The sequence below is a fragment of the Anopheles gambiae genome, chromosome 2 (genome assembly GCF_943734735.2).
Source record: "Anopheles gambiae chromosome 2, idAnoGambNW_F1_1, whole genome shotgun sequence".
In the NCBI taxonomy this organism is placed as follows: Eukaryota; Metazoa; Arthropoda; class Insecta; order Diptera; family Culicidae; genus Anopheles; species Anopheles gambiae.
The window spans coordinates 86,608,058-86,635,328 of NC_064601.1; the positions used below are offsets into that span (position 1 = coordinate 86,608,058).

At 41.4% G+C, this 27,271-nt stretch overlaps 2 protein-coding genes across 24 annotated transcripts in view; one reads left to right on the top strand and one right to left on the bottom strand.

The window, feature by feature from the left end:
* Positions 1–15,228, top strand: part of LOC1276287 (glutamate-gated chloride channel) — a 111,929-nt gene extending 96,701 nt beyond the window's left edge. For 13 of the 22 annotated variants that reach the window (XM_061652198.1, XM_061652197.1, XM_061652195.1 and 10 more), the window contains 4 exons: positions 1,159–1,176; positions 2,717–3,037; positions 9,165–9,275; positions 9,933–15,228. In XM_061652198.1, coding sequence (XP_061508182.1) covers positions 1,159–1,176; positions 2,717–3,037; positions 9,165–9,275; positions 9,933–10,079 — 597 coding nt within the window. In that variant the 3' untranslated portion in view covers positions 10,080–15,228. The remainder of the gene's footprint in view (positions 1–1,158; positions 1,177–2,716; positions 3,038–9,164; positions 9,276–9,932) is intronic. The other 9 variants (XM_061652211.1, XM_061652212.1, XM_061652215.1 and 6 more) reach the window with 4 other exon arrangements.
* A 3,923-nt stretch (positions 15,229–19,151) lies between these two features.
* LOC1276288 (facilitated trehalose transporter Tret1) lies at positions 19,152–26,934 on the bottom strand. 2 transcript variants are annotated; one of them, XM_061652238.1, is made up of 3 exons: positions 26,089–26,934; positions 23,818–23,976; positions 19,152–20,905 (listed from the first exon to the last, which is right to left on the bottom strand). In XM_061652238.1, the coding sequence occupies exons 2-3, from the start codon at positions 23,899–23,901 to the stop codon at positions 19,472–19,474; spliced, it is 1,518 nt and encodes a 505-aa protein (XP_061508222.1). In that variant the 5' UTR covers positions 23,902–23,976; positions 26,089–26,934; the 3' UTR covers positions 19,152–19,471. The 2 variants fall into 2 exon arrangements, with proteins under 2 accessions (XP_061508222.1, XP_061508223.1); XM_061652239.1 differs by having other exon boundaries at positions 26,814–26,933.
* Between the last annotated feature and the right edge of the window lie 337 nt (positions 26,935–27,271).

The following is a 27,271-nucleotide window of genomic DNA, read 5'->3' on the forward strand; positions in this document are numbered from 1 at the left end:
TTCCCCCTTCTATCTAAGCCTCCTTAGGGTCTGTCCCTTTGCTCTCTGTCTCTCTTTCTTATCACGACTATAAGCTAGTGCAAATGGAAGAGCAAAGCTAACCCCGAGTGCATTCGCTGCTCCCCTCCATTGCAGCCTAGTGGCTGGCGCTTTTTACTATGAAACCCCTCCATGCTTCAACTGAGCCACGCTGCTCTAAACCTTCTGCTCTGTACTAAATGCTGACGTTTTTTGGTGCTCTTGATGTGTGCTAAGCGCTGTCCTGCTACCGCTGCCTGATGCTGCTGATGGTGCTGATAGAGCGACCAAATCTGTCTGGCCTCCTTCTTCCACCTGTGCTCCCTTTTCTCGATTCCAGCTGTACAGTCTTGTTTCTGCTGCTACTGTTTGATTTCCAATGGATTTAGGCGGCTTTGTTCCACTCCACGATAAATGGGAATGTGCTCTACCTCTAGTCTGCTGTTCAATTTCCCCGCCAATATTGATCACCACCTTTCTTAGCGTTTTGTTTAATGCTTCAACTTTTGTTAGAAACATAGAAAAAATCGACCCACAATACACCGAATGGTGTTGTGCAGGCTTTTGCAACAGGAACATGGAACAGTAATTAGGAGGAATTTAAGGGCCACGTTGTACTGCAGATTTTTTTTTATCACTTACTATAAAGTAGCTCATGTAGAGTTCTGTCGATAAATTGATTTTTTTACTATCACCTTTGCTTTAGTAAGAAATACTTGTACAATTACACCACAGAAACATACATTATTAAAAAACCGTTAAATTTTTTGAATCCATTTCAATTCTTCTATTGTATTTCCCGAGTTGAAAAATACACTCGTTCTTCTCATTTTTCTCTCTCTCTCTTATTTCTCTTTCTTCTTTCTCTTCTTCTTCTCTTCCTTCTGTCTGCTATAACTAACGTCATTTAATTTTAAAAAATGTACCAAATTTTAAATTGATAAATAATTGCTAAAAACAAATGTATAAATTAACGTAAATCTTCCTAACGGCACGATTCTAACAAAAATGCTGAAACCACACCAAAACCAACCCTGTAAACTTTAACCTTGATGAACCTTTAATTGAATGATGCATTGGAACAAAATGCCAATATCATGCCACGTGCCGTGTTTTCAATCTCTTGCTGCCCGCGTCCAGTCATCGAGACTGCTTCCGGTAATTTCAGTAAACCGTTTTACAGTAGTCAAATCCAGCTAGCTGTTTTTCGTATCACTGTTTCCTTTTTCTGTTGCTCTCTTTACGCAACGGCCGTTTGAGGGAAGAAATGCTGTCATGTTGAGTTAAGCCAGTGCCAGAAAGTGGCACCATCACGCGCCTATTGCTATCGCTGCCTTTCTACCTTTTTCGTTTCCTTTTGCTATATCCTTCGTTGCGCTCTCTTTCTGGCTCTCTATTTCTCTCCCTCTTTATCTATTTCCTCCTTTCTTTATCTCTTGTGCTCTTACTGTCCCTGTCGGGACATTCGTTTGATTGTGTTGTTTGTTTTCTGTTGTTGGTTGATGCTTCTCTGTGTCTTCGTTCGTTCATGTGGTCCTCGCGCGTAGATTGCGTTTTCGTGTTGGCCTTGTGTTGTAGTGTGCAACTTTTGTCTGTCATTAGTTATGTTACAACGTACAACACATATTTCAAAGCAAGCCATTAATTAAAAAAAACCTTAAAGCATTAAAAGCATTTAAAATATATGGAAAACATATTTTTTAACAAATCGCTTCCATGTGCGTATAACAACCAAGCATTAGATATACAAATATTTGTCAATATTTTGACTTTGTTTCCTAGTGTGTTTGTTGACTGAAAATAATAACATGCCATCAGTATGATAACTATGTAGTGTGTAGTGGCTTTGTTCGATTCAAACGCTTCTCAGTTAGTAACAATTAGCTGTTAGTTGCTATTTTAGAAGGAATAGCCTTTACTGCAAGTGGAATATAGTGTTCGATCATCAACCTCTTTAGTCGAGTTGATACTGGTTTTAGATACATTTTTACTTGAAATGCTGTTTTTGTCCTAGAATAGACTTACTTTTTACATACATCAATATTGGGTGCATCTGTATTTCATCGAAATCATCTTATAACATCATTCCCAACATCCATGTTAACCAACACATAAGAACTTATTCTAAACGAGTTTATTGGTTCTGTTTTGAAGCATAACACAAACCATTTCATGGGTTGAAGAATTCGTGACGTTCAGATCATCTCATTAGTTTTATTGTACATATCAGGTACATTTCGCCTTTTTTCCTCTACGTTATGATACAACAGTGTAAACTATAGTGACATTTTTAACAACTCACATTAACGCACGTCCTGTATCACACGTTTATGCCGACGATCGATACCCTCTTCGAGTACAATGTTCAGCACAAAACGGCGTTTTTGTTTGCTGTTTGTCTGCCCTTTAACCCACACAACATAACGCTAGTTCCAATCTAACTTCCAATCGAACAACCACTTACCAACGCGGTGTAATATTCATCACACCTCGGGGCAAGTGTGCCTCGAATCATCCAACCAACCACCGACCACCGAAACCCGGGTGCACCACACCATACTGCCGGAGGCGTACACTAACGAGCTAGCCACACACTAACCCGCCTGCCCCGCCTCCGTAACTCTGTCGCGTAACTTTGTCAGTGTAAAGTGTGTAAAGTTTTAACCTCGAACTTCGAAACCTTGTCTAAACCGAGCAGGAAACAATTGACCGCGAGTTTCACACCGCCATTGCCGCGGAGAAGACAACTCCGGCCACCGCTGCCAGTGTTGCCGCTGCCACCGCCGGTCGGCTCGCTCAAACGCCACCGCATCGCACTGTAGCGCCAGCAGCCACGGTCCCCCCGCTAGCCACAGCGCCCATCGCCCCGCCCATAGCTTCGGCCGCGCCGGCCGCCGCTGTGCTGCTGTGCGAGGAAGGACTTGCCACCGATGCGTCGTCCGCCGGGCCCGGTCTGACCCGGCGCCGTCCCACGGTCGAGACGAAGCTTAACGAGGCCGGGCTCATGGAAACGAGCTTTGTAAGTTGAACCGACAGGGGAGGGAAGAGTGGAAGGTTGTTTTTTCCGATGCCGCAATCTCTGAGTGTCTCCCGCGCAAGCCACGAACCAGACTCGCAAAAGCGGGAGCCACCGGTCCGGGAACACCCGTGGCCTTTTTTTGTGTTTGTTTGTTTCGCTAAGCTGCATTCTGCCGTGGTGTGTGTGTGTGTGTGTGGTGTGTCGTGCTGTGTGACTAACTCTGGTGCTGGGGTTTTATGCTAATCCATTTATGCTGTGCTGTGCCCGGTTACTGCTCACGGGATGCCGTTACTGCTGATGAAAAATTCATAACCATGTTGTTATATGTGTGTGTTTGTGTGTATGTTTCAAACGGGCTTCACATCGTCTGTGTTTGTGCGTGTGTATGTGTTAGTCGAATGGTTTTGCACTCGCCAAATCACTAACCAATGATGCTCGCCTACAGGAAAAAAAGGGATTCGCTTGTGCCACGGGGCTGTACCGATTGCAGCGAATGGATTCTTTCTACATCGATGCACTTCGATCGATCGACTGATGCGGTGATTGGGGTCTAACTTTGTGAGGCCAAAAACAACGCCATGCTGGTTTTGCATTATGCATTGGGTTTTGTGGTTTTTAGTGCTGTATGCGGCTAGCATCCATCACAGCAGTGGGAAATGGAATTTAAATGTAAATTATTTATTGCTCAACTGGTTTGGCTTGAACAATGTACAAACAAACCTTTTTTTTTTATAATGAAATTTTACTAAAGCAGGAAATCCTTTGAATTAAAATGTTATACAGCTATTGAAAATCGTACTCAACGAGTGTTTTGCAGTTTGCGCCTAAATGTATGCAATTTTCAAACACGAGCTGTATGCAATGCATTCAACCAACCAACCAGCACATAGATTATTTTACATATATATTCTTAATTCTTTGTTCGATTGTGATTTATAATGTGAGCTGTGATATTTCATCTACACATAGCAATGAATGTGCAAATTTGGAATTTTGAACAGAAACATACCCTATTATATTCAACGCGTAAATTTCAACGCTCTTTTTCAAAACGAATTCTACTCTCCAATAATGAAATAACTTCGCCAATAAATTCTTCAAATAATTGCAAAGTTACATTCAACTTCTGATTTTCCCAGGAATAGTAGTAATTTCTACCGAGAATCGTTCCAAGGTATTTGCTGGAAGCATTTTCCAATAATCGAACTCCACTTTATCTTTGTTGTAACAGCTACGCATTGCAATGTCATCCCATTTTGCAATGCAATACATGCTCCCTCTCGTGCAAATCCCAACCCCAGATGCAATTTGCATTCGAGCCTGCTCCGCAACAACCATTCGCAATTATCTTTAGCATTGCGAGCAGTGCAGTACTGCAGCCGGAAGCCACCGTGTTACCGTGAATGCCACCAAGCCCCCGAAACAAGCGCACCCGAATGCAACAGCTCGCCTTAAATCAGCCCAGCCCAGCCTTATATGCTTTGGCGTCCTGCCACAAACCCCAGGCCCAGTGCCGGTTCATTTACTAACAACTGCTGGTTGTTGATGATACTGGTCTATCGGGTTTGCTGCACTGCCTCGTGGTACACTGACGAGCCTAACCACGAGAGCGCCCGTCCGCTGAAAGCCTCTTGCAATCAACGCCCTTTCAATGGGGTGAAATTATCGGCCCCGAAGCCCGGAAGCGAGCTTGTTCAGCTCACCTTGCAAATGATTCGCCCGTGCCACCGGTAGCCCATGTGTTTGCCTGTTTATGCTCATCCTAGTTTATGTTGCACGCTTGCCGGCAGCCACACACAGGCCAAGCAGGAGGATCCAAGCACAAGGATATTGAATGGGCGCCGGGTTTTGGAAAATATGATCGGATCGAGTTGATTATAGAATTTTCGGCTTGCGCCCATTGTTTCTTGTTTCTATTGTAACTTTCAACAAGGCTACGGGAAAGCAGTACCGAATGGTTCGGGAAATTGAGGGAAGTTTTCTGTTGCGGAACCGTTTTCGGTACATTCGGTCAATCCAACGCTTCCTTCCATTTTCCACGTTCCAACCAAAACAATCGTTCATCATCTTTATTGGTGCTGGCAGTGGAGTTTTCCTTCTGCGCTACCTTTCCCCATACATTTCTTACCCTTACTCCCAGCTAACGACATTGCTTACAAACTTTGATGATTACCGCTTTTCGTAACGACGAGCGGCATTCGAGCCAGCACAGCTCCGCGGGGCAACGGTTTTGTACGGACCGGATTTGGTGACAAGGTTACGGCGCTCGGGCCAAAGCACATTAATCATATGCTGTGAGCGGTGAGCGAATGGAAGGCTTTTGGAAGGTGGCATTAAATTAAATTCTTTAAAGCACAATAAACCTAATCAGAAACCGTTCAAGGTTGCTTCGAAGAGGGTACGTACAGTGAAGGACTTGCGTTATTTATCAACTAGATTTTTTCCTAACAGTTACTTTTTAAACGGGATGAAGGTTTTCTTTTTGCTTCAAACAGTAATTACCCAAACTTGGTTTTACGCAAACTTTTGAAGTATATTTTTCGAAACATTATTCTTTTTTAATATCCAATCAAGTGCCACGTACCCGCTTTGTACATACATTGTAGCTTGTATCTAATTTTATCAGCATTACGTGTAAGCTTTCGAAAGCTCTCGGCGCCTGTGGCGTGAAGGACGATAAGCTTTCTTCCATTTTACACCCATCGCAATCTCGCAGAAAGTGAAGCGTTTGGTGCAATTTCCCACTCCCATTTTTTCCTCCTTCCTTGCGTTGTTTTTGGTTCTTCCTGCTTTATTAGCCGGACCAGTAACCCGTACCATCGCTTTCCAGGGATTTGTCCCGCTTGCTGGTCCGAACACCGAACGCTGTACGCTTATGGCTTCGTGCGTTGCATACAACGTACCTGTGTCTTTTTTTCTTGTTTTTTTGAGTACGATGGTTGATGGATAGTTAGCTAATTGCATTTCGGTAATGAGTGGACTGAACCAGTCCATTGTTTTCTCCTTCAACGGTGCGCAAAATTGCGAGGAACAAAATCATTCTTCATCGCTTTTTTCCATTCCTTGTACTCGTTCCTCGTCACCTCGTTCTCCCCTGTTCCCGTCCCCACTCATTTCCACGGTGTGTTCTTTTCCTGCAGTCGTTTTACCATGTGCACCCATACACCCATAATCTAGCCAAAGGTAGAAGAGCGTTCTTGCACGTCACTTACCGCTGGTAAAACGGTATGACCGGCGAGGATACATCGAGCGGTTGAGCTTTTGTACTAAAGTGTGCTGGCGACGCCTAGATGTATGCAATCGCGATACACCGCAAGCGCTGCTGAAGGATTTAGAACTTTAGAGTATTTTATGGAAATCGATTTATTAAATTACGCGCTCTCCCTTGTTTTTTTTTCAAAATTTCCCAAAACATAAAGGTGTCACAGCATAACAAGGCAACATGTATCCTCGCCCTCGTATGCCTCCCCTGTCACTAGTGTTGTCACCCGTGTGGCCTTTACATGTGTCCCATCTCTGTCGAGCGCTGCCTCTGTCCGCGTCCTAGCACTACTGAGCCTGTGTAATAATTAGTTTCATGTTTTATTCTCTTCCTGCTACCCCTCCCCGAACTAACAACTCCAACACCTTTCGACGTGTACGTGTACGTGTGTATGTACCTATTCTGGCTGTCGTTTCTTTTTCAATGTTGAAAATAAAACCAACACCGCAAAAAAAAACTACAACACCTTTCGTCTTCCACACACACACACACACATACACACAATCTTTCACGCCATCGCTCTCGTCCCTGTCTGGCCGAAACTGTCAACTTATTCACCCTTCACGCGTCCCCGTAAACTCCGGGCTGTACGATCGCACCACGATCACCTTGTGTGGACAAACTAACCTCCAAACCTCACCCTTGCCGCTCTATCTCTTCTCATCTCCGTCATCATTTCGCGTGGAAATGCCTTACTCCTATCGTAGCCGGTAAGTGTGTCCTGTTATCCACCCGAAACGCAAACCTACAGCCCAATTGCAGAATTAAAGACTTTACCTTATTCCCACAAACTCACACACACTAACACACACACCAGCACGACCTGACATGTTGCTACGTTCACTGACAACGACCACCGTTTTCCGACCACCTTCCGTACTTTCGGTACAAGAGATGCCGATAAAGCAACGAACCACTCCTACGAGAACGAGATAACACACGAAACGAAGCGAGAATGAACATTAAGATAACATTTGCCAATCCATTTAAAGATGAGAGCGGGAGGGTGGAGGAGGTTGTAGACAAGGGGTTTGTACTACCAATCGCTTCACACTCCACCGTGTCCTCTCGGGGCATGGTTCTTTTGCCCCAAACTGGAACATGCTGCTGCTGGTTCTGCTGCTGCATGTTGCTAGCATAATTGAAATACCGTCAACGAATGAATGATTACCCAGCTCTCTCTCGCTCAACGGCCTTCCGCCCTCCCTGAGGGTGGTGAATGGTGGCAATTTTATATTCCATGTGCACCTTACCTCAGCAAGGAGTGCATTGTACCTAACATTGGAAACGGTTCACACCTCCCAAGAGAAATGGCGAGCGAATGGATGGTCGAACAGAAGGAGGAGGTCATGCACCATCCAACCGTACTTCGCCCCAATCAAAATGGGTGACAATTTTAGCATGCCACTAGAATATGTAATTTATGGACGGGCCGGGAGGCGAGCTTTTATATCTTCTCATCCTTCGTCCGATGAGACACAACGCAAGCAACTTACTAATGGTCCGTCGCTCTTCGGTCGGTTCGTTAGCTGTTGTCGTGGTAAGCGGTTGAACTCTTGCACCAGACGATGGTGATAATCAAATCGTTCGTAAAGTGCTTCAGGAAGATGCTAAGATGGTATTGTTTATGTTTTACTTTTCATATTAAACTAACCTCTCGAACCCAGAATGAGATTTTAAGTGCGCCCTGTGAGCTTAACAAGGAAATAACTGTGAATATACTAACACCTCAAACTTAACACACAGGACACGCTTACCCTAGACTGAATTTCTACATTTTCTTTATGTTTGTGTGTACTGTTTATGTTATGTTATTCAGTTTTCAGTTTGCAAAATTTAAACCTAGACCGTCGATAATAATTAGAACATAGTGCGCACCCTTGCTCCAAGAATGTACTCCGTGCACGTGTTCCACGATTAATGTTATCCTCTAGTAAATCATTCCCTCTATTCTTTAGCTCTATCTGTATCTCTCTGTCCCCTTGACAATGTTGTGTTGCCTACTTCTAGCATTCTATATACCCTTTGTCAGCTGGGAAACTAGTTTCCAGTTCGCTGTTTCTATACACACTTGATGAGACCTTCGACTTTCTAGAACTGTACTATAATTCGCATTTTTCTAGAACTCTGCTTCTCCCGAACGCTTTGCCGAGACACGTGTGAATAATTTGCTTCAACCAAAGGCAACAACTAGTGTTGTATGTGTGCCGATCATTTGTATCTAGTGTCCTAGCGTTTGTGAATATCTGTGCGTGCGTGTATGATTTGTAGTGTTTTCCTTTGAAGAGCCTTCCGATTACTTGCCGTGTTCTTAACTCAACAAACCCCTTTTTGTGTCACAGAGTGAAGCTGTTTTGTGTGCAAACACCTTAAATGGTTAACTGAACCTTTCCTTGTGATTTGTAACATGCAAAACACAATCCCCACACGATCCATCCGATTTTCTGCAAATGTTGCTCCCCTCTCTATCTATCTTTCCTTTCGTGTGCATTTTCCACTGTGCACGATCGTCCCGCGTGCCGGTTATACCCTTCTTGCTCTTGATAATCGCACAGTCACAAGCCCACCAGCCGACTTTTGGATCAATCCTACTGAAAAAAATACTATCTACCCCGGTAACTTATTGAAATCATCTTATCGTTTTATGTTCCGTTCTTTTTACAACCTTTTCGTTTGACTGTTTGATGCCCTAATCCGTTTGAAGTTTATGCACTTTTGTTGGATCGGTTTCTTGTTTCTTGTATTGGTTCACTACTACGCTGCCAAACTTATATTACTCGCATTCGAACGTGCAGTTTACTCTTTACTTCTCCTGCTGCATCACTCCCTGCCCGTTCAACCCACTAATGATGTTCCCTTTGACAGGGTGTGAAGAAGCGGGAATCCGGTGGACCGAACGAGATCGTCGCGTGTACCAGTTGTGCGGGCGGTACCAGCCCCTGCACACACTCCGCGAACAATGGCTGTGCAACAGAGGTGAGTAGTAGTGTGATGTTGATACGATTTCCACGGTTTTAAAGATTCAGGGTTATCCAGGTGTTCTGATAGCTGCGGGACACTTTCTCTGACTCTTTCTTATTTTGAAATTAGCTCAATGTAAAGGAAATTGGACTTTATAGCACGCTTGTTGGACAAATCTAATAGGAATTTCCAGGAAGCCTTTCCAAACAGAGTGCCATAGAGTCCAATTTCCATCATATGATCATATGAGTTCACTTCCCATAAAAAAGAGTCATGGAAGTGTTCCACAACTATGAGAACCCCTGAGAAACCCTGTAATCGTATTTCATTTACCATAATTTTATTAGTACAAATAACAAGCGCCTAAAAGTATGCAATGCGCTTCACAAAAAATTAAAACTATTGCAAGATTATCATATATGGTTGAAAATACAATATTATTTCTGTCCTCATAATAATTTAAATTGATATTTTTAAAAATGGTACAAAAATGATGAATTTTTTGTATTATTCTTATTTATCACATATTCTAATTTATTCTATCAATCGGTCAATCTAACATTAGAATTATTTCCTTATGGACACACTTGGATAATCCACCTCAATTCTCATCCAACTCTTTCGCGTTTTCTTTCTTTTAATCCCTGCAAACCCCTACTCCGCGCGGAACAGACGTGCTTCGTGCAAGTGCGCAAAAAGGAACCGCCGCATCCGATACGCGTCGCGAAGACGATCGACGTGATCGCGCGCATCACCTTCCCGTCGGCGTACGCCGTCTTTCTGATATTTTTCTTCATCCACTACAAGGGATTCTCCTAGAATACGATCCAGAAGTCACTCATCCACAAGATCTACACCAACAACCTGCTGTAACGGTGGGCGGTCCGATGTGCGAAAGGTGCGCGGTTCCGGGGATTGTCGCATTGTTTCTACCGCGGGTCGTTTGTTGGCAACGAAGAGTATGTGCGATGTGTGAGCGAAGTTCGCAACCAGGTTTTGCGAATCCCGATCAACGATACAGGGTTGACCAGCCCAACAAAGAACTAGCCACGTGTATTATAATAATCATCATCCTTGGCCATTCGAAGAGAAGATTGTTATAAATATGTGGCCAGTTGTTTATTGAGTTGGTACACGCTGTACAATTACACACTGACATAAACACAAACATGCACACACACAGACAGCATCACACACACGCATTCACACGTATCATAGGATATATACATTACACGCAGTCGGACTCGCTCTCTGCTTTGCGCCTCTACACACACACACATCTCACTTCGGGCTTGCGTAAAACCGAGCCGAGGGCTAGTGTGCGGAAAATGCTGAACCGAATGCATCGATCGTTCCTACAGAAACCAAAACTCGAATGCCTCGAAACTCTCGCATGTTTTAACCAAACAGACAGAAGGCTCTCGCTTCTCATGAGTTTTTATTTGCTTCGGAGCCATTCAAAGAGCGCTAAACCGATAACCCCCGTTTCATCTGTACCCTTCTCGCCACATCAAGGCTCACGAATAGTACACACACACACAAAACAAAGGATGGCTAAATCAAACCTACAGATACTGCCTTTTTTCACATAATGATAACGTAAATGCATAGCCCAGTGGCATCGAGATGCTCGAGAGACGAGGTTCCATTGATTTGTGATACGAGTAAAAATGGGACAATTTCAATTAGAACCGCAAAGAGAACAAAAACACCCAAACCCCTTAAATCGCAACCACAACAGATGTGGCATCTCTCACACGCGGCTGCAAAAGCCATAAGCGTTTCAATTAAACGCAAACTGTACAGAGCGTTTATTCCAGCTGCAACTCATTTCCTTTCGTTTACACTTGCTAACGTAAAGGAAGTAAACCGTCACATTAAACGACCACCCCTTGATCCAACGAAGAAACATAGCAGTAGAAGAGATACTATTTTGGTGAAAGTTTGCGAACAAAATCCCACAAAATAGAAGCGAAATAGAGTCAAAGTTTAATATAATACACGAGCACAAATAATGGTGATGGCACTGGTTTGCTTGCGCAGAATGGTTGCGTACGAACAGCAAGACAGCTCAGCCGTAGAGCCGTAGAACGTTTCAAAGCGAAATCATCTATAAAGTAAGAAGAAAACACACACACACATTTTGCAATGGGAAATAAAATTGCGCGATACGCTTCCGGTGGTGTGCAAGCGGGTGGAAGCTTGCCGCAGTGCGAATGAAGAAATGCCAATAGCAATATCAATGGAAGTACCAACTAAAGAAAGCAAACCAATTATTACCAAAACAGATGAACATCCTCAAACACACACACACACACACACACACACACACACACACACACACACACACACACACACACACACACACACACACACACACACACACACTCTAACACACAAAACAATCACACTAAATCAATAGCGTAACATAACGGGGAAGCTGTGTAATTCAATTCATTCAATTTATGCCTAGAAAAACAGAGAAATACAGACGAGAGAGCGACAAGATTAGACAAGTAAGGGTTGGCTTATAATGTAGCAGTACCACATTTTACTACGTTTCTATCGAGAAGGTGCTTATTAACTGAAAATACAAATCTAAACTCACAGACACTACTCACACACGACTAAAGCGTACCCAAAGTTCCTTGCTGAAAGCTTACGACCAACCACCCAGAAACAAGAGAAGGAGGAAAAACACCTACTACACCGACTCATACTCACTTACTTAAAGGGTTTCCTTTTTGAATGTGGCTTTAAAAAAACAAGAGAATGAAAGAGAAATAGGGCCGCGATTTAAATTGTCGGTTTCTTCTGTTCAATTCTGCTAGAGAAGAAAGATCTTAAAAGCGAAGAACTGTAATAAATAGCCTTGCCCCCCACGCCGAATGCCACAATGCATGAAGGGCAGTTCTGTGATCTCGCTGACCAGATGGATACATTTTTTTGCTAGTGTTTTCATTTTCATACGATGCAAAAACCAGCACACATTTTGCAAGTTTGTGCTATTCTTTCTGCCAACAAAAGCTTGTTCTGTTTTTGCTGTGATAAGGAAGACCAATCAGCACCTTGCCGGCGAGCCTTTCAATTAGAAGGAAACCCGGTTTTCTGAGCCCCTCTCCTAGTCGTGCTTAGCACCGCACACAACAAACGGAAAGCTTGCCTTGGATGTGCAAGCTACACAAATTGGACCAACGCTAGTTTAAGTCGCTCGTTTCCGCGCACCCGAAACAACCAACACACCATTAGATAGCACGAATTTCTTCAGCCTACGTTTGAGTTAGCTTTATAAATTATGCATAAATTGCCTCTTGAAAATAAATCACTTTGGCCTTAACGAATGTAGCAAGCACATCCATGCTTTATGATTTGTATTTTTGGATTGGCATAAAATCGTAAAGTTACACACAGTTTCGATGTCACTACTACTAGTAGCTAGCAAGAATAGTGGGGGGAAAGAAATCGTTCGTAAAGTACCAAAAAAAATCACTTACAAACATACACGTTAGCGAGCAATTTAGTCCGGTTTCGATTTGTACAGTGCGGCCACAGAAAGGACAAGCAATAAATGCTTATTGGCATTGGTCCCTTTCCACTTTTTTTCTCCGCAGAGCGGCTGGGAAGAGAAGAGAGCACAACACACGTTTGCCTACCAATTATCTACTTAATTGCATCGCACCTACACCACTGCTGATCCGTACTGTCGCCCAAACATCGATTAGAAAGTCTGAGAGTAAATGAAGAAGATGGAATTGCAAAATTCCATTTAAAAAAGTAATGGAAGCATGGTATGGTCACTCTTTAGCCACCGTTGTTAGCCTGTTCTTTTCTAGAAGGTACTAACTGAAAGCGCAAATAGAAAACTCACACAACACAACACTATTCCAGTTGGAAATGCCAATCTCAACCGCGACAGTCGTCCGGAAGGGATGTAGAGAAGGCAGAGAATAGGACAAATGAAACACAGATAAAAAAACGAGACGCAGTCAAAACGAATGAATCTATCTAATGAGGAAGACAGAAGAAAGTAACACACGCTGAAACCAAGTGCTTATTTTGCATCATTTGACATATCAAAACGTAGTGAAAGTGGATGAGGTGGATTAAGGAAAGCTAGTGAATTGGGAAGCAAAAAAGAACAGGAGAGGATCAATCGGAAAACGAAACTCGAGAAACATAAACAAACGCATCTGATGCTGAGAAAGGTTAATATAATTAGCTAGCAGGGAGGAGAATTAAAACTGTGAAAGTATATCACAAAACCAAGAAAAGAGAAGAGGGGAAGGAAAAAAAACAACACACTAAACTACTACTACTGAACGCCACTCTAAAACAATCTATCGCTTGAATGCCTTTAAAAACTATCGTAAATAAATAGGAAAGTGGGTTACAACGTTACGAGATACGAAGGAATACGAAATGTCCCGTTAGTTGATGACTTTTGTTCAGTTTACCTAAGCTGTTAAGGGATAAGAGAGAAGGTACTGAAAGTACTTGCGCGATGATGTCTCATTTTCTTTTCCAACTGCTCAACGAGAGTTTGTTAATCGTCCTGTTTTTTTGTTTTCTTATACCTACCAATCTCCATCAATAACTGCTAGTGAACGTAACTATTCTAAACTAATTCTAAACACGCAGACGAAAACTCATACCATATAGTTTAGCAAAAAAAAGAAAAAGAGGGGCTGAGCACAGAGGGTAGGCAATCGTTTATATTCACCATTATGAATCGAGCCGCTTGCGCTCTCTGCGCTGGCTAACAAATTAGATGAAGCTTAAGTTAAGAAGCACCTCATCATGTTATAACTGCATCCAAACCAACCTTACTTTCCAGAAGCTAAGAACCGAAAAGACATTAACGAATAGAGATGCTTAGTTAAAGAGAGGAAGAGCAGCGGAGAAGGTTAAATAAAGAAGGAGACACGTAGACATAGAAGCTATTACGTGCAATGCTGAAACTTTGCAGCTGAAAGTAAATAAAACAAAAAAGCGAAAAAGAAAACCGAAAAGAAAACACTTACACACTCGAAAACCAATGTTTTGCAAACAAACCAATTACTGTACGTATGTAAAAAGTATTTAAAGCGAACAGTGTTAGCTACAGTTTAAGCGCAGCCGTTTCGTGCCCGATGGCACACATTCATAGATGGCATACTTATACAGACACACACACACAAACATATAGAGTGTATTTTGTAAAGTTAATCATAAGTATGTTACACTCCTCTTCACACTACGCCACGTTACAGTCGCACAATATGACGTTCACATACACACTCCTTCACTCAACACCAACTACAGGTAACAACCTACACCGTACTACTACCATCACTACACTACGAGATGACTTGTTGCTTTTTGGGGGTCTATTTAGTCTTAGTGTTAATTAATAATTGCCTAGAGTTGTAATTGTTATTTTATTCAAAAAAATATGTTTCCTCTTCTAAAGCAACTTTACTACATGTACGTGTGTATATGTTGGTTACATCTTCTCTCTTCTTTGCCACGTATCATACAAAATTGATCCAACGCTACCTTCTTTTGCCTTTTTCTCTCCATTTCGCTCTTTGAACACAAAGGACACACCATTCTCAGACACAACCCACTACACGTGCACTCACCTACTCAACACACAACCCACGTACACACTACTCCAAAAACTAAGTGACAAAACAAAACAAAACTACGAAAAAAAACAAATGAATCATGAAAACATCTGTACAAGCATACAAGGTTTAAATAATGAATATAATAAACGAAAAAAAAACTACAGCTCAGCTAAGATTGTGATTTACCAAAGACGATGACGCCGAGACGCCGCGAAGAATTGTAGCGTGTAAGCCCAATTTGTGCGTAGTGTGCGTAATGCTTCGTGCCGGTAAAGCCGTACGATGCATGCAATGCTCCCAAACAACAACAGCAACAACAGCAGCAAAGAAAGTAAAACAAAACAAACTTAAAAACAAAACAAACAAAAACAAATGCGCTTTCAAACGAAAAGCAATTGACAAAGTGGCAAACTTTGTAGTGTGAAGCAGCTAAAAAGCACGAACAACATTGCCCAGCCTCAAAGTTAAGTGAAATAGTTAAATTAATTGACGATCGAAATTAGAGAATTAAGGCAAAACATTGCCAAAATTCGGGAACGTTTGCCGCTGCCTGCAATATTCGTTACAATTGGATTGGAATTAATAGTAATAGTAGAAACAATTGTGTAAAAGTGAACGATCGCGTTGCAAAAGGCTAATCAGAATGGCAAAAAAACAGTACATAGAATCTCTTTTACTCTTTGTCCTTTTTTTTTTTTGAAGAGATAAAAAAGGTACACAACGCAAGCTAAAACGTAATTAAAAGCAAATTCTTCCGTCATGTGGTGTACAATTTGCAAGCTTTACAATAAAAAGCTTGCGGTAAAGCAGTAAAAAGAAATAAGAATTTTTCCTCAGTGTTGTTGGCCCGGTTTGGTTTTTTTTCTGTTTTGTTGCATGTTTCTTATGTTTCCCTTTTTCAACCAAGGAACAATGCAACACTCCCAACACATAATAAGCTGCTAACAAGTTTAAAGTTTACAAACGCAACGTAATTTCAGTACGATGGTAAAAAAAAAACAAAAAGCGCAGGCGACATTGAGAGGCTAAAGAATTAAGCAATTCAGGGTAAAGGTTTTATACGAAATTTAAACAAGCAACACAGAAAAAAAAATGAAAAGCAAAAAAATAAACAAACAAAACAAGCAAATCGTGCACATACTACAGCCATTTGTAAAAATTAAACACACTAAACTGACCCCGCTCAAGCTACGCAAAGTAATGGAAGCTAGCATGGAGAGATTTGTTCAGATAAACGTAGCGAAGTAGGCTCCGATCGTCACGTTACGCTCCTTTAAGCCAGCGATCGAGTAAGCAGACAAAGGCGTAACGTAACAAAGCTAATGGAAATATGGGTCTTAAGTGTGCGAGGAATCACCTCCTTTCACACCATTCGATACGGCTCCACAGTGGAACGTGTATTTTTGTTTTTGTTCTTGTACATGAAACATTTCCAATTCCAACACACACACACACACACACACACACACACACACACACACACACACACATATATATACAAACAGCTCACTTTTTAATAGTTTAGTGCACCATTTAGTGCCCGTCAAACCAAAGCCACGATCGAAGGCAAAACGAAGAATTTCTTCAAAAAGGGGTGTTAAATAATTTACATTTAATTAAAAGAAAAACAAAAAAAACACTCAAGCACACACCGGCACACACACAAAAACAAAAATGAATATGTACTAACTACTAATAACGTTCGAACAATATGGGTAATAAGTAAGTGGCGTAGATGTGCGAAGCCGAAAGCGAAGCGCGCATCATCCAAAACGCTTGAACTGTTAGAGGGAACGGATGCGGGACGAAAGCAATCGAGGGCAGCAGAAAAGTAGCAGATCAGTTTATAATATACACACATACACACACATACTACAAAATAAGGGGAAAAGATGCAATAGAGGAATACAGCTCGCTTCTAGGAAGAATAGTAAAAAAAAAATGGAAAGTGCAAAGGGCATCAAACAACGTGCTTCGTAAGAAATATAAAGCAAAACGCAAAACGAACAAAAAAGAAACGGCTATGCTTGAAGTAAGAACACGTTACGAAACGAAAACGAAGAAAATCAACAAAAAAAACAAACAAAATGCAAATGCCAATAGTACAGCTTGGAAGTGCATGATATCTTGCAAAGTGCACAAAGCCATGCAATTGTAATTGTAACATAGAGCAAGATATAAAAACAAAAGAACAAACTGCAAAAAGAAGGTCAACAAAATGCATACAAAAGAAAACAACAAAACTGGCTATAAAGCGTACCGCGTGTACTAGCAAACGCAATTAGCGAGCAAAAGAAAGGACAAAAGAGTGCACCAGCACCACTAAACTTACACAAAAACTTATGGTTTTTTGAGAATAAAAAAGGAAAGAAAAGGAAACCGAAAACCGTCAGAATACCTACTATACTAGCGCCGCGCTATGATTGTGCTATAATTTTTTATACATAAAACCTATACATACATATACATACACCTACTTATATCATAGTGCGAAATATGAGCTGTTGAAAGCAACAACCCAAACCCGTTCAGGCTGTCGAGTGGTTCAGTGTGAAGGAAGACAGACAGTGGAAGAGAATTGCAATTACACAGAAGTAAACCGATCCTAGAAAAGGGTAGAAGACCCCAAAAAGGGATAGAAAAGGATAAATGACTACTACACTAAACACAACACATAACCACACATACACACCAACAAACAATTATGCAAATAATGGGTTTTGTACCGATTATGATGATCCTTTTGAACCGTTCAAGTAATTTCTGCACATAAAATCCAACAAACTGTTTTTATTCTAATTCTTACACTTCATCCCGTTTCTTACATTCTTATTACATGTCTGATGCACATGAGTTGTGCTTTTCTAACTACTTTTAATCGCTTGGTGCCGTAAACCCTCAAACTGCGTACTTTTCGTATAAGATTTAATAACACCACTGCTAACACCACAGCAACACAAACACACAAACAACACAGCAAGCAGACAACACAAAAGTGAAAGCAAAACAAGAAGAACAAAAAAAACTACCCCAAAACCGACCATAAAACTATTTAACAGAACAACAACTACTACAAAACGTTACCACAATCAGTTTTCAATCGTCCGCAGCCGAACTACTGTTGATTATTTGATAAGTTTTAGCAGCTTAAACTTGTACTGCAACTTTTACTATATTTATCACAAGAAGAAACAGCAAAAAGGTGAATAAATGAAGAAAAACAGTGGAACACTGTCAAGTGAAAGAGGAAAAATAGAAGAAAGTTAAGAAAAAAATGCATAAAACCGTGTAAAGATAGCAAATAAGAACGCATTGCTTGCGTGAGTGTGTGTGTGAGTGTGAAAAAAAAGTGAATGGTGTAGAATGGGGAAGAATTTGTAACAAAACAAAGAAAATGAGAAAACGGTATCGATAGCAATTGCAAAGCAGTTAAAAACTAATGCAAAAGCGACTTAAATATAGTTCAGTCGTAGTTTAGGCACTGTAGGGCGAGCAGCAGGAAACCAATGCACATAAAAAGCAAATCGCTCGTCGAATAACAGCAAAACAAACACACATACAAACAAACAAAACTGGACAACCTAAGTAAGAAAGATCCGAAGACGTTTCAATGCAATTTAACTTCGCACGGTGCATTGGCAGGGCAAAGAAAATGAGTAAAGCAAGAACACTAGGGAAAATAGAGAAACAAGTAAGACAAACAAACAAAAAACATTTAATGTTTACCGGACGGGGTGCGTTTTGTTTGAAGTGAAACACACAAACATAAACTGAAAACAATGCAAAGAAAGCGAGGAATAAGAATGGATGAGAAAGCAAAAGAAGCTAAGTGGAAGAAAATTAAAATTATATATATACACACAAACTATACATATACCTAAACGTATATATATATAAAGAAAGCAGGAAAAAAAGCAAACAAAAAGTAACAATTGAGGACAAACCAAAAAACCAAAAAAGAGGAAAACCCAAAACTGTTGTACGTCACGTTATGTTTTTAATTTTATGATCCTAAATAAACGATTTTTTGATTGAAATAATAAACTGTGGCTGTGTGGTGAATGACTATTTTTGTATAACTTTGGTATAATCAACGCTTAAAGAATCAACGTGTAAAGAAAAATGATAAAAAACGGAGAAGAAGAAGAAAAAGAGTAAAAAGAACAAAGAGAAAACCCAACGAAAATGGTGAAAAACATATTCTAAAAATGAAAAAGAAACAATTTGTGGAAAAACAACTCAACAAACAAACGTAAGTAAATAAAGAAAGAAACGTACACCATTACTTTAAAATATTTAACATCTTTTATTTAGATGCTTGAACATTAAAACCATCAACAATTAAAGTACAAAATGGCAAACAGTCGAAATAATGACTAATAACTAATATTACTTTTATCGACTTATGTACTACGATTTATTGTTCATTTAACTATTTAGTTTTCTTTTATAAAAAGTTAAGATAAAAACATGAAACAACGTAACAAACTATTGAACAACATTAAAACACAACCATAAACAAGAAGCAATGAAATATGCACTTTATATTATCTTAAATCTAGCTAGCACTGCTTATCAAACGAGTAAAGACTCTTTCGGCACTCAAGCAATGGTGGCAATTCCGTTCGGCGTGCCAGCTACCTGTCCACCCGACGCTTCCGCATCCTTTGCTTTCCTTCGCCCCCGGCGGAACTGTTCCTCAATCTCCTGCAACGTGCGATTCTTCGTCTCGGGCAGGATCACGTACAGCAGCAGCGTCCCAAGTAGCGAAATGACACCATACACCAGGAACGTCCCATTGATGCCAACCGTCGCAAACAGCGTCGGGCCCGTTTTAATCACCGCAAAGAAGCACACGAAATTAAACGACGACGTCAGGCCCGACCCGAGCCCACGCGTTGCGACGGGGAACACCTCGCCCGTCATGCACCAGGGCAGCGGGAACAGCCCAATGCCAACGAACACGATGTAGCTGATGAGAAAGACGAGCGACAGCCAGGAGTAGTTGCGGTACAGCGGGATGCTCGTTTGGAAGTAGAGGAAGATGGACAGCCCGATAAGCGAGACGGTCGTGCCGACACCGCTCGCCATTGCCAGCGGACGCCGACCGACGGAGCGTAACAGGATGCAGGCCACGAGCGACGTTACTACGCGCACCAGATCGACGATCAGCATTGCCAAATACTCGTTCAAGCTGTCGCTCCCGATCGTGGTCTTCATGAGAGCGATCGAGTAGAACGCCACAATGTTGACGCCCGAAAACTGCATCGTCGCGAAAAACACTAGCAGCGTGGCCAGTGGCATAAGAAACTCGCGCCTTCGATACGGCGAGCTACTTTCAGTGGACGAATCCACCTGCGCTGCATTGGCTTTCTTATCGTCGCTCTTCGTCCTTGCCACCATTGCATCAAACTCTTGCCGGCTGGCCGGATCGTAGCCTCGCAGCCAGCGGAACGATGACTCCGCCTCGGCCCGGGCGCCACGTGCAAGCAACCAGGCGGGACTTTCCGGTGATACCAGCATCAGCAGATAGGCGACGATCATGAACAGCGAGCAGAGCAGGGCGGCCGTCTGCCACCGGAAGAAGGTGCCGAACAGGTGGGCCAACAGTATGCCACCCGATACGGCGAACGTTACACCGGCCAGCAAGATGCCCCGGTAGCGTGGATCACTCGTTTCCGCAATGTACACCGAGGCCGGCGGTCCTACCAGCCCGCAGCTTAGCCCGGTGATGAACCGGCCGGCAAGGATCTGTGGATAGCTGCCAGCCATCGACAGCACACACCAACCGATGGCAAACGATACGTTTAGTATGAGGTGAGCGGATTTGCGGCCGCAGCGTTCCATCAGCAAGCCGCCCAGAATGCAGCCGACTGCCATCGGGAGCGGGGCCATCGAGGCGATCCACGATGCTTGATCCTCGCTGATGGACAGTTTGCTGCCCGGTTGCTGCAGCTGCGGGAGTAGAATGGCGGAGAAGCCGTTCGTCATGCCGGCCGCGGCACTGCTGATGATGGGACCGGAAGCTGCCAGCACCTGCAGAGAAGAGGGCAGTAAAGGTTGATTATTCAGCACAATTCAGCACATAAAGTGCTGTGAAAAGTGAGTTTGGCTTCTTTAGAGCTAGTAGGTCTAGCAGGTGAGGTGTCACAAACGTAGCAATATAATGGTTCACTCAACTTTCTCACCGTTTCTAGCAAATATATAAAGGCCAGTTCTCAAGCAAAACATAAAATTTTATGCCATTTGATGGATTTTTTATTGCATTGATTAAGTTTGACTTTGACTGTTAAATTTTAGCCAAAATTTACTGCAACAAAACTCAAATTATCTTATGATAATGTACCATAATTTCAGATTATGATTTCATAAGCAACAAGACCTGTCCTTATGAAGTTACATGTAATGATAAAAAAGTGTGTTTTGGCCGATAATTCTTCCGTAAAACTCATAGTAATTATGTATAAAGGGAATCAATGATATATTGACCTGAATACTGTCTTGTGAACAAGTGAAAGAAATCATCACAGATCCTTTGCTAATCATTCCCTTTGAGCATTTTATTCTTCAATGTCATTGTTTTATTTTTTGATTATGTAAAATTCAAATGTATGTAGTTCATTTCAAATTTAATTATTCTTTAAATCAATTAATAAAATGCACATAGCACAGCATCTTGTTTGGTTCTGAAGGTTTCATTTGTTCGAACAGTCTTGTCGTTTTTAGGGTTTTGGTGAGTTGAATTAAAGCTTTGTACAATTTAAAAGAGGAGTTTAAGCTTGAATTCTAGTAAAAATAAATACATAATTGTTTGATAATACAGCTTATTACGCTCTAGGGCACGAAGTTGATTTTGACGATTCGACGATTAACCAATTGAGGACTTGTTTAAGACAGTTTTTTTGACGATTAGTTTATGTTCGGTGTGGCAATGGTTTGGTGTGGTGATGTGTTATGAAGGCAAAACTTGTTCGAAAACTTAATAAGTAATAATCATAATCATAATGAATGATACATTAGAAAAAGGACTGCAAAGATCGTTTTCATCCCACATCATGTCTACAACTTACTATTGCCTAAAATTTGTTCACATTTTATAATGAGACCAAATTGAACGACTTTATTTTTATAATTTATCGTCAATTTATGGCCAAGGCTAAAAAAACTCATATTGGCTTACTGCATTTACTTTTGAGCTTTTTGCTTCTGTAGGATGGGCAAGTAGGAGTCCAAGTTTTTTTTCATTTTTACAGACTTAATCGATACTCAGAAATATTATCTAGGCATTAAAATTTCCAATTTAGCTTCAGGACAGTCCTAGTAGGGTAAATGTATCAATAGTGGTGCAATTTGTAGTGGTACATATGTGTTTTAATGGATTTAAAGTGTCAGAAAGGTATATTCATGAATATTCAGCCACATAGCAATTGGAATATGTTTTGTGGTTCGCAATCACAACCATTTTTACCATAAATCACATAAATTTTACGAAAAAATACATATTTTTGTGACTGCTTCGTTGTTCCTATAATGGTGGTATGGTTCCTATAGTCGTTGTATTGTGTTACTATAGTGGTGGTAAACAAAGATGCATAAAAAACGGTGTATAATATCAATGAAATTTAGTTTTTGAAGCTGTTTTTGTATGAATAGCAAGGATTACTGCCATACTATTGATTTCTTGTGTAAATTTATCTTTAAAAAATGTATAAATTCGATTTATGAAACTATTGACTAAAGTACTGCCTTACACCTGTCGTCAACCCACCCACGGAAGAGCGTGCTTGATTTGAAATCAATATTTCATTCAGCCAAATAAGCGAATTTTGGCCTTTTTAGTAATTTACCTACAGAAAACTCATTTCTGTATTATTTTAGTGAAAACAGTACGACATGTCAAAAATATTCACGAAAAAATCTAAAATGACCTGTTTTTATTGATTTTATAACTATAATCACTATAGGAACAAACCTGTTTTGTGTATCTATAATGGCAGTATGGTAAAAAACACTTAAAATGCATAAATATGGTCAGAAGGCAATAAATCTAAATAAAGCAATAACATTTCAAAACATTTATGTTGTAAAACTAGTAATTGCGTGGTTATGTGGTCATTTAGCACGTTAACAAAAATATGAGTTCCGTTATGAAATCCTAGGGATTTTGGAAAAATGTTGACACATTTCACAAAATAATAGATTTTTAGGTCACTAAGTAACGGAATGGCCCCATTTATCTTTAAAACCCTTTGCAAAAGGCAAAAGAACATTTCACACTAACATAAATAACTTAATTACTTTCAATTTGCCGTACGGACCGCACTTTAGTGCAATACCATCACTATTGGTACTACCACCACTATAGGTACGTTTACCCTATTTAAAGGAATGCACAATTTCTTTACTTAACCATTTTAAATTTCAATACAAGGTTTTTATGCGATTTATTAGATGGTTTCCGAAATTTTTGGGACTAGTCTTACGATTTATTCATCGTTTCCCCTGATTTTTGGCTTGTTACTACATCATTTTTTGCTTGTTTCTACATCAAAGAACCATGAGAACCCTCTAAAAAAATGTGGGAAGCAATAAAAATACACTGGAAACCCTGTATCGTCAGCAAAATCTAATTATTTTATCTACAAAAGGTAAGTTTTGCATAACTACTGCTTGAGACTAAATCTAAATAACCTTAAACATACAATTTTCAACACCCTTCAAGGATTATTTCTTTCATATGTACCTAACATACCTAACCTAACTATTACACAATCTCAACTCGATTCAGTTCAAGCTCCTGCACAATTTAGTATCCTAAATTATTCATACTAACAGCGCAGAACAGTTGTTTACCATCCAAATTACTGCTGCTCATCTCACTGTCCATCTTTTTACGACTCGGTGCCCGGTCTGGCACCATAAATAACACTCTATTTGCACACACTCACCTGACGGGCCAGCGGAGAAAAGCGTTTAACAACATTGCTCTCGATGAAAGCGTCGTCCGTCGCCGGAGGCTTCTTGATAATCATGATGATGACTGGCGACTGGCCAAGCGCGCACGGCCCCAAGCCCCAAGCGAAGCGAAGACGATGATGTGCCTAATTCTGGAGACAAAAGAAGGAACGAAAGGAAAGGAACACAAATGCCCCTAAGTAAGTGGCAAACAGGAGGTACATGAGTACTGTAAAGTACTCCATGAGCGGCTGCTCATCACGTGGATTAGCTCGAGGGTGGGGTGGGGGAAGAAATATAATGCCCAGAAATAATGTTTTGACCCACATTGATAAGGTTGTTGGCACGCTTTTTTTTTTTAAAAAAAAGCTCGGTTCGCTACTAACGGAGTCAATGCACTCGAATGCGCGTCAGCGATAAGACGACACTGGGTCAAGAGGGACGGTGCAGTGTATGTGAGTGTGTGTGTGTGTGTGCGCGAGTGCGTGATTGCCTTTAGATGACTGATCTAGAGAGGTGAATCATGTGGTGGACGAGTCAATCTAATCAAAACACATAATCATCTAATTAACTGTCGATTGAAATGAATTGAAAATTTAAGTCAAATTTAACGTTTTTTCTGCAAACTATTTAAATATCACATGGAGTTATTTTAAAATAAATCTTATCATCTGCTTGGCATCAAATTCAACAAGACGGGGCCTGTCATGCACAAAAAATGTCATTGAGCACATAAATAAATGGCTCTTCTCTTTCCTTTCATTCCTAATAGCAACACATTTGGTTAACAAATGCTCGGTGCTTAGGAGCTCCAAAAAGCTTCTGCTCGTTGCGTCATTAAAACAAGTTACTATAATTAGAATGCACCACATGCCCAGAAAGCAAATGACACGCAAGACAACCCCGTTAAAGCTTTAAATGTCAAAACTGATTTGCCTAATATTCATTTCACGGACAGTATTTCCGGCATAATGCATTGGTTCGGGGGCAATCACGGCTGCTGCTGCTGCTGCTGCTGCCACTTTCCACGAGTCGAACCATTAGTCAAACCACTTACGAAACCAGCCGCGGTACAGATAATTGGTACTGTGCATTTGCATGAATTTCGTTTAACAATTCAAATTTAAAGATATGAAAATCACTTTCAGCTAAGCGAGCCGCTTAGAACGATTTGATATGTTTTATTTCTTTTCGGAAACGTTCTACAGCGTCATCTGCATGGTCAAGCCCGTAGGTCGATCAAAATATATACTTTTTAAGAGGTCGTTAAAACAATAGGTTTTTTGTACAAAATATGTTTTTTGTTAACCATTTTTTTTTATATTTTATTTTTAATTTAAAAATTAACTTTCTTTTTTAGCACTAAACTGCGAAATAAGACAGGATAAAAGAGTTCACATGTTGGCAAAAAATCTCACATAAATCTAACGAACCGTGCACCTATTCGCCAGTTGCAATACAGGGTTTCCCACGATTTATTGGTTGGTTCCCACGATTTATTGGTGCGTTCCCACGATTTTTTGGTCATTTCCCATAATTTTTTGGTAGCAACCCACGATTTATTGGTCGGTTCCCAAATATTATTGGTCGGTTCCCAAATATTATTGGTCGTTTCCCAAATATTATTGGTCGGTTCCCAAATATAATATAATATAATACCGACCAATAATATTTGGGAAACGACCAATAATATTTGGGAACCGACCAATAATATTTGGGAACCGACCAATAAATCGTGGGTTGCTACCAAAAAATTATGGGAAATGACCAAAAAATCGTGGGAACGCACCAATAAATCGTGGGAACCAACCAATAAATCGTGGGAAACCCTGTAAATCCCCCAAAATGTGTCTGCAATATCCCGCTCGAAGCACACGCTCCCACACACACACACGACAAGGCAACAACAACAACAACAACGCACTCCAAAACAACAATAACCGCACAACCGCTGCTCTATCACGTAGCCCACAGACGATCTTCCATCATCGATCGAAAAGTCCGGTTCGTCGCCCAACGTAACACCGAAATCGTTGTCCCCTCGTCAAGAGTAAAAAAACGCACCCAAAATGAGGTCACGCGAAGAAGCCCGGTGCGCCGAAAACGAAAACCGAACCCCACAGACACACACACACATTTCGGGAACGAAACTAAAAGTTGCTTTCTCTCTTTCTCCTCTCCAAAACTGTTATAAATGTCAAATCACTCGGGCCGCGTCAAACCGTGCCGTTACCAGGGCAACTCATATTTTGGATGATGCTTACCGGTAATTTTTTTCGGCCACAAAAGGTAACTAGATTCTTCGCTCGTAAGTCTGGCTAGACGCTGATCCGCAACGACACCCCAACAACAGCACCGCTCGTTCACGCACAACCACCGTTGCGCATCAAAATCATGCGCGATTGCATGCGCGAACTCATGAAGGTTAATCGCCGAATCTTCACACACGACCACCACAGTTGCAGCTTAATTGTTTTAATGCTGTTTGCGATCTGGTGCTGACCGCCACTTCCTACCCGAGGTCACCCCGTTTTGCCCGCGCTGCCGGACGGCCGACCAAACACATGAGCACACTCCGCACACACTCAACGCACCCACGACGGCTTGCCGCAAGAAACGCTCATCAGCATTCCGCCACCAAGCGCTCTTGAGGCCACCCCACCGTACTGTTTTTGTTGGCGTTATTACTATTATGTTACTGTTTACACCAACAATGGCGGATGTTTGTTAAGTAACGCGGCTGTGCGTCCACACTCCACAGTGTGGCCCACCTTCGGCGCAACGAGCGTCGATCCGCTTGTACACGCGCCCGCACTTGTGGTCACTGCTCAAGCACTGTACTGGAGCGCACTGTTTTATGCACACGTCGTTTTACTCGTAAACGACTTCTTTAAAAAAAACCCATGTAAATCACGATGTTGATATTATTTCCGTTTTCACGTGATTTGCTATTGATTGTGCAGGCTTAATAAACTACACCACAGCTCACTTCAATCAGACGGCGACAGTTGCGTACACTCCGTAAACGAGGATCGAAGCACCACCGATCTCCTTTCACGATCGCTCAACAATGAACTGACCATTCGCCGTGCGCCACCATCATATACCGTGAGCAAGGGAGCACGTTTCAGGCCGCGTTATCACTGTAACGTGCTCTCCGCGTAGCATAACAACCGCGTGCTGAGGGTTCGCGCTCTCCACACCAAATCTCCGCACCAAACGCACTCGGGAATGCTTTCTTTGCCTCTCGCATTGTTCGCATTGCGCTTTATGCTCTCTAGCTCGCGCGCTCTTCACGATCTTTTTCGTCGTTTTAATTTAAATGGGAATAAAAAGAGAGCCTAAATTTCGTGATGAATCGGAATCGTTTTGTTACACCTTTTGCTGAACAGGAATTGTTAGACAATTTCACTGAAAATGCAATGGTCGCCAGCTGGTCGTGCATGA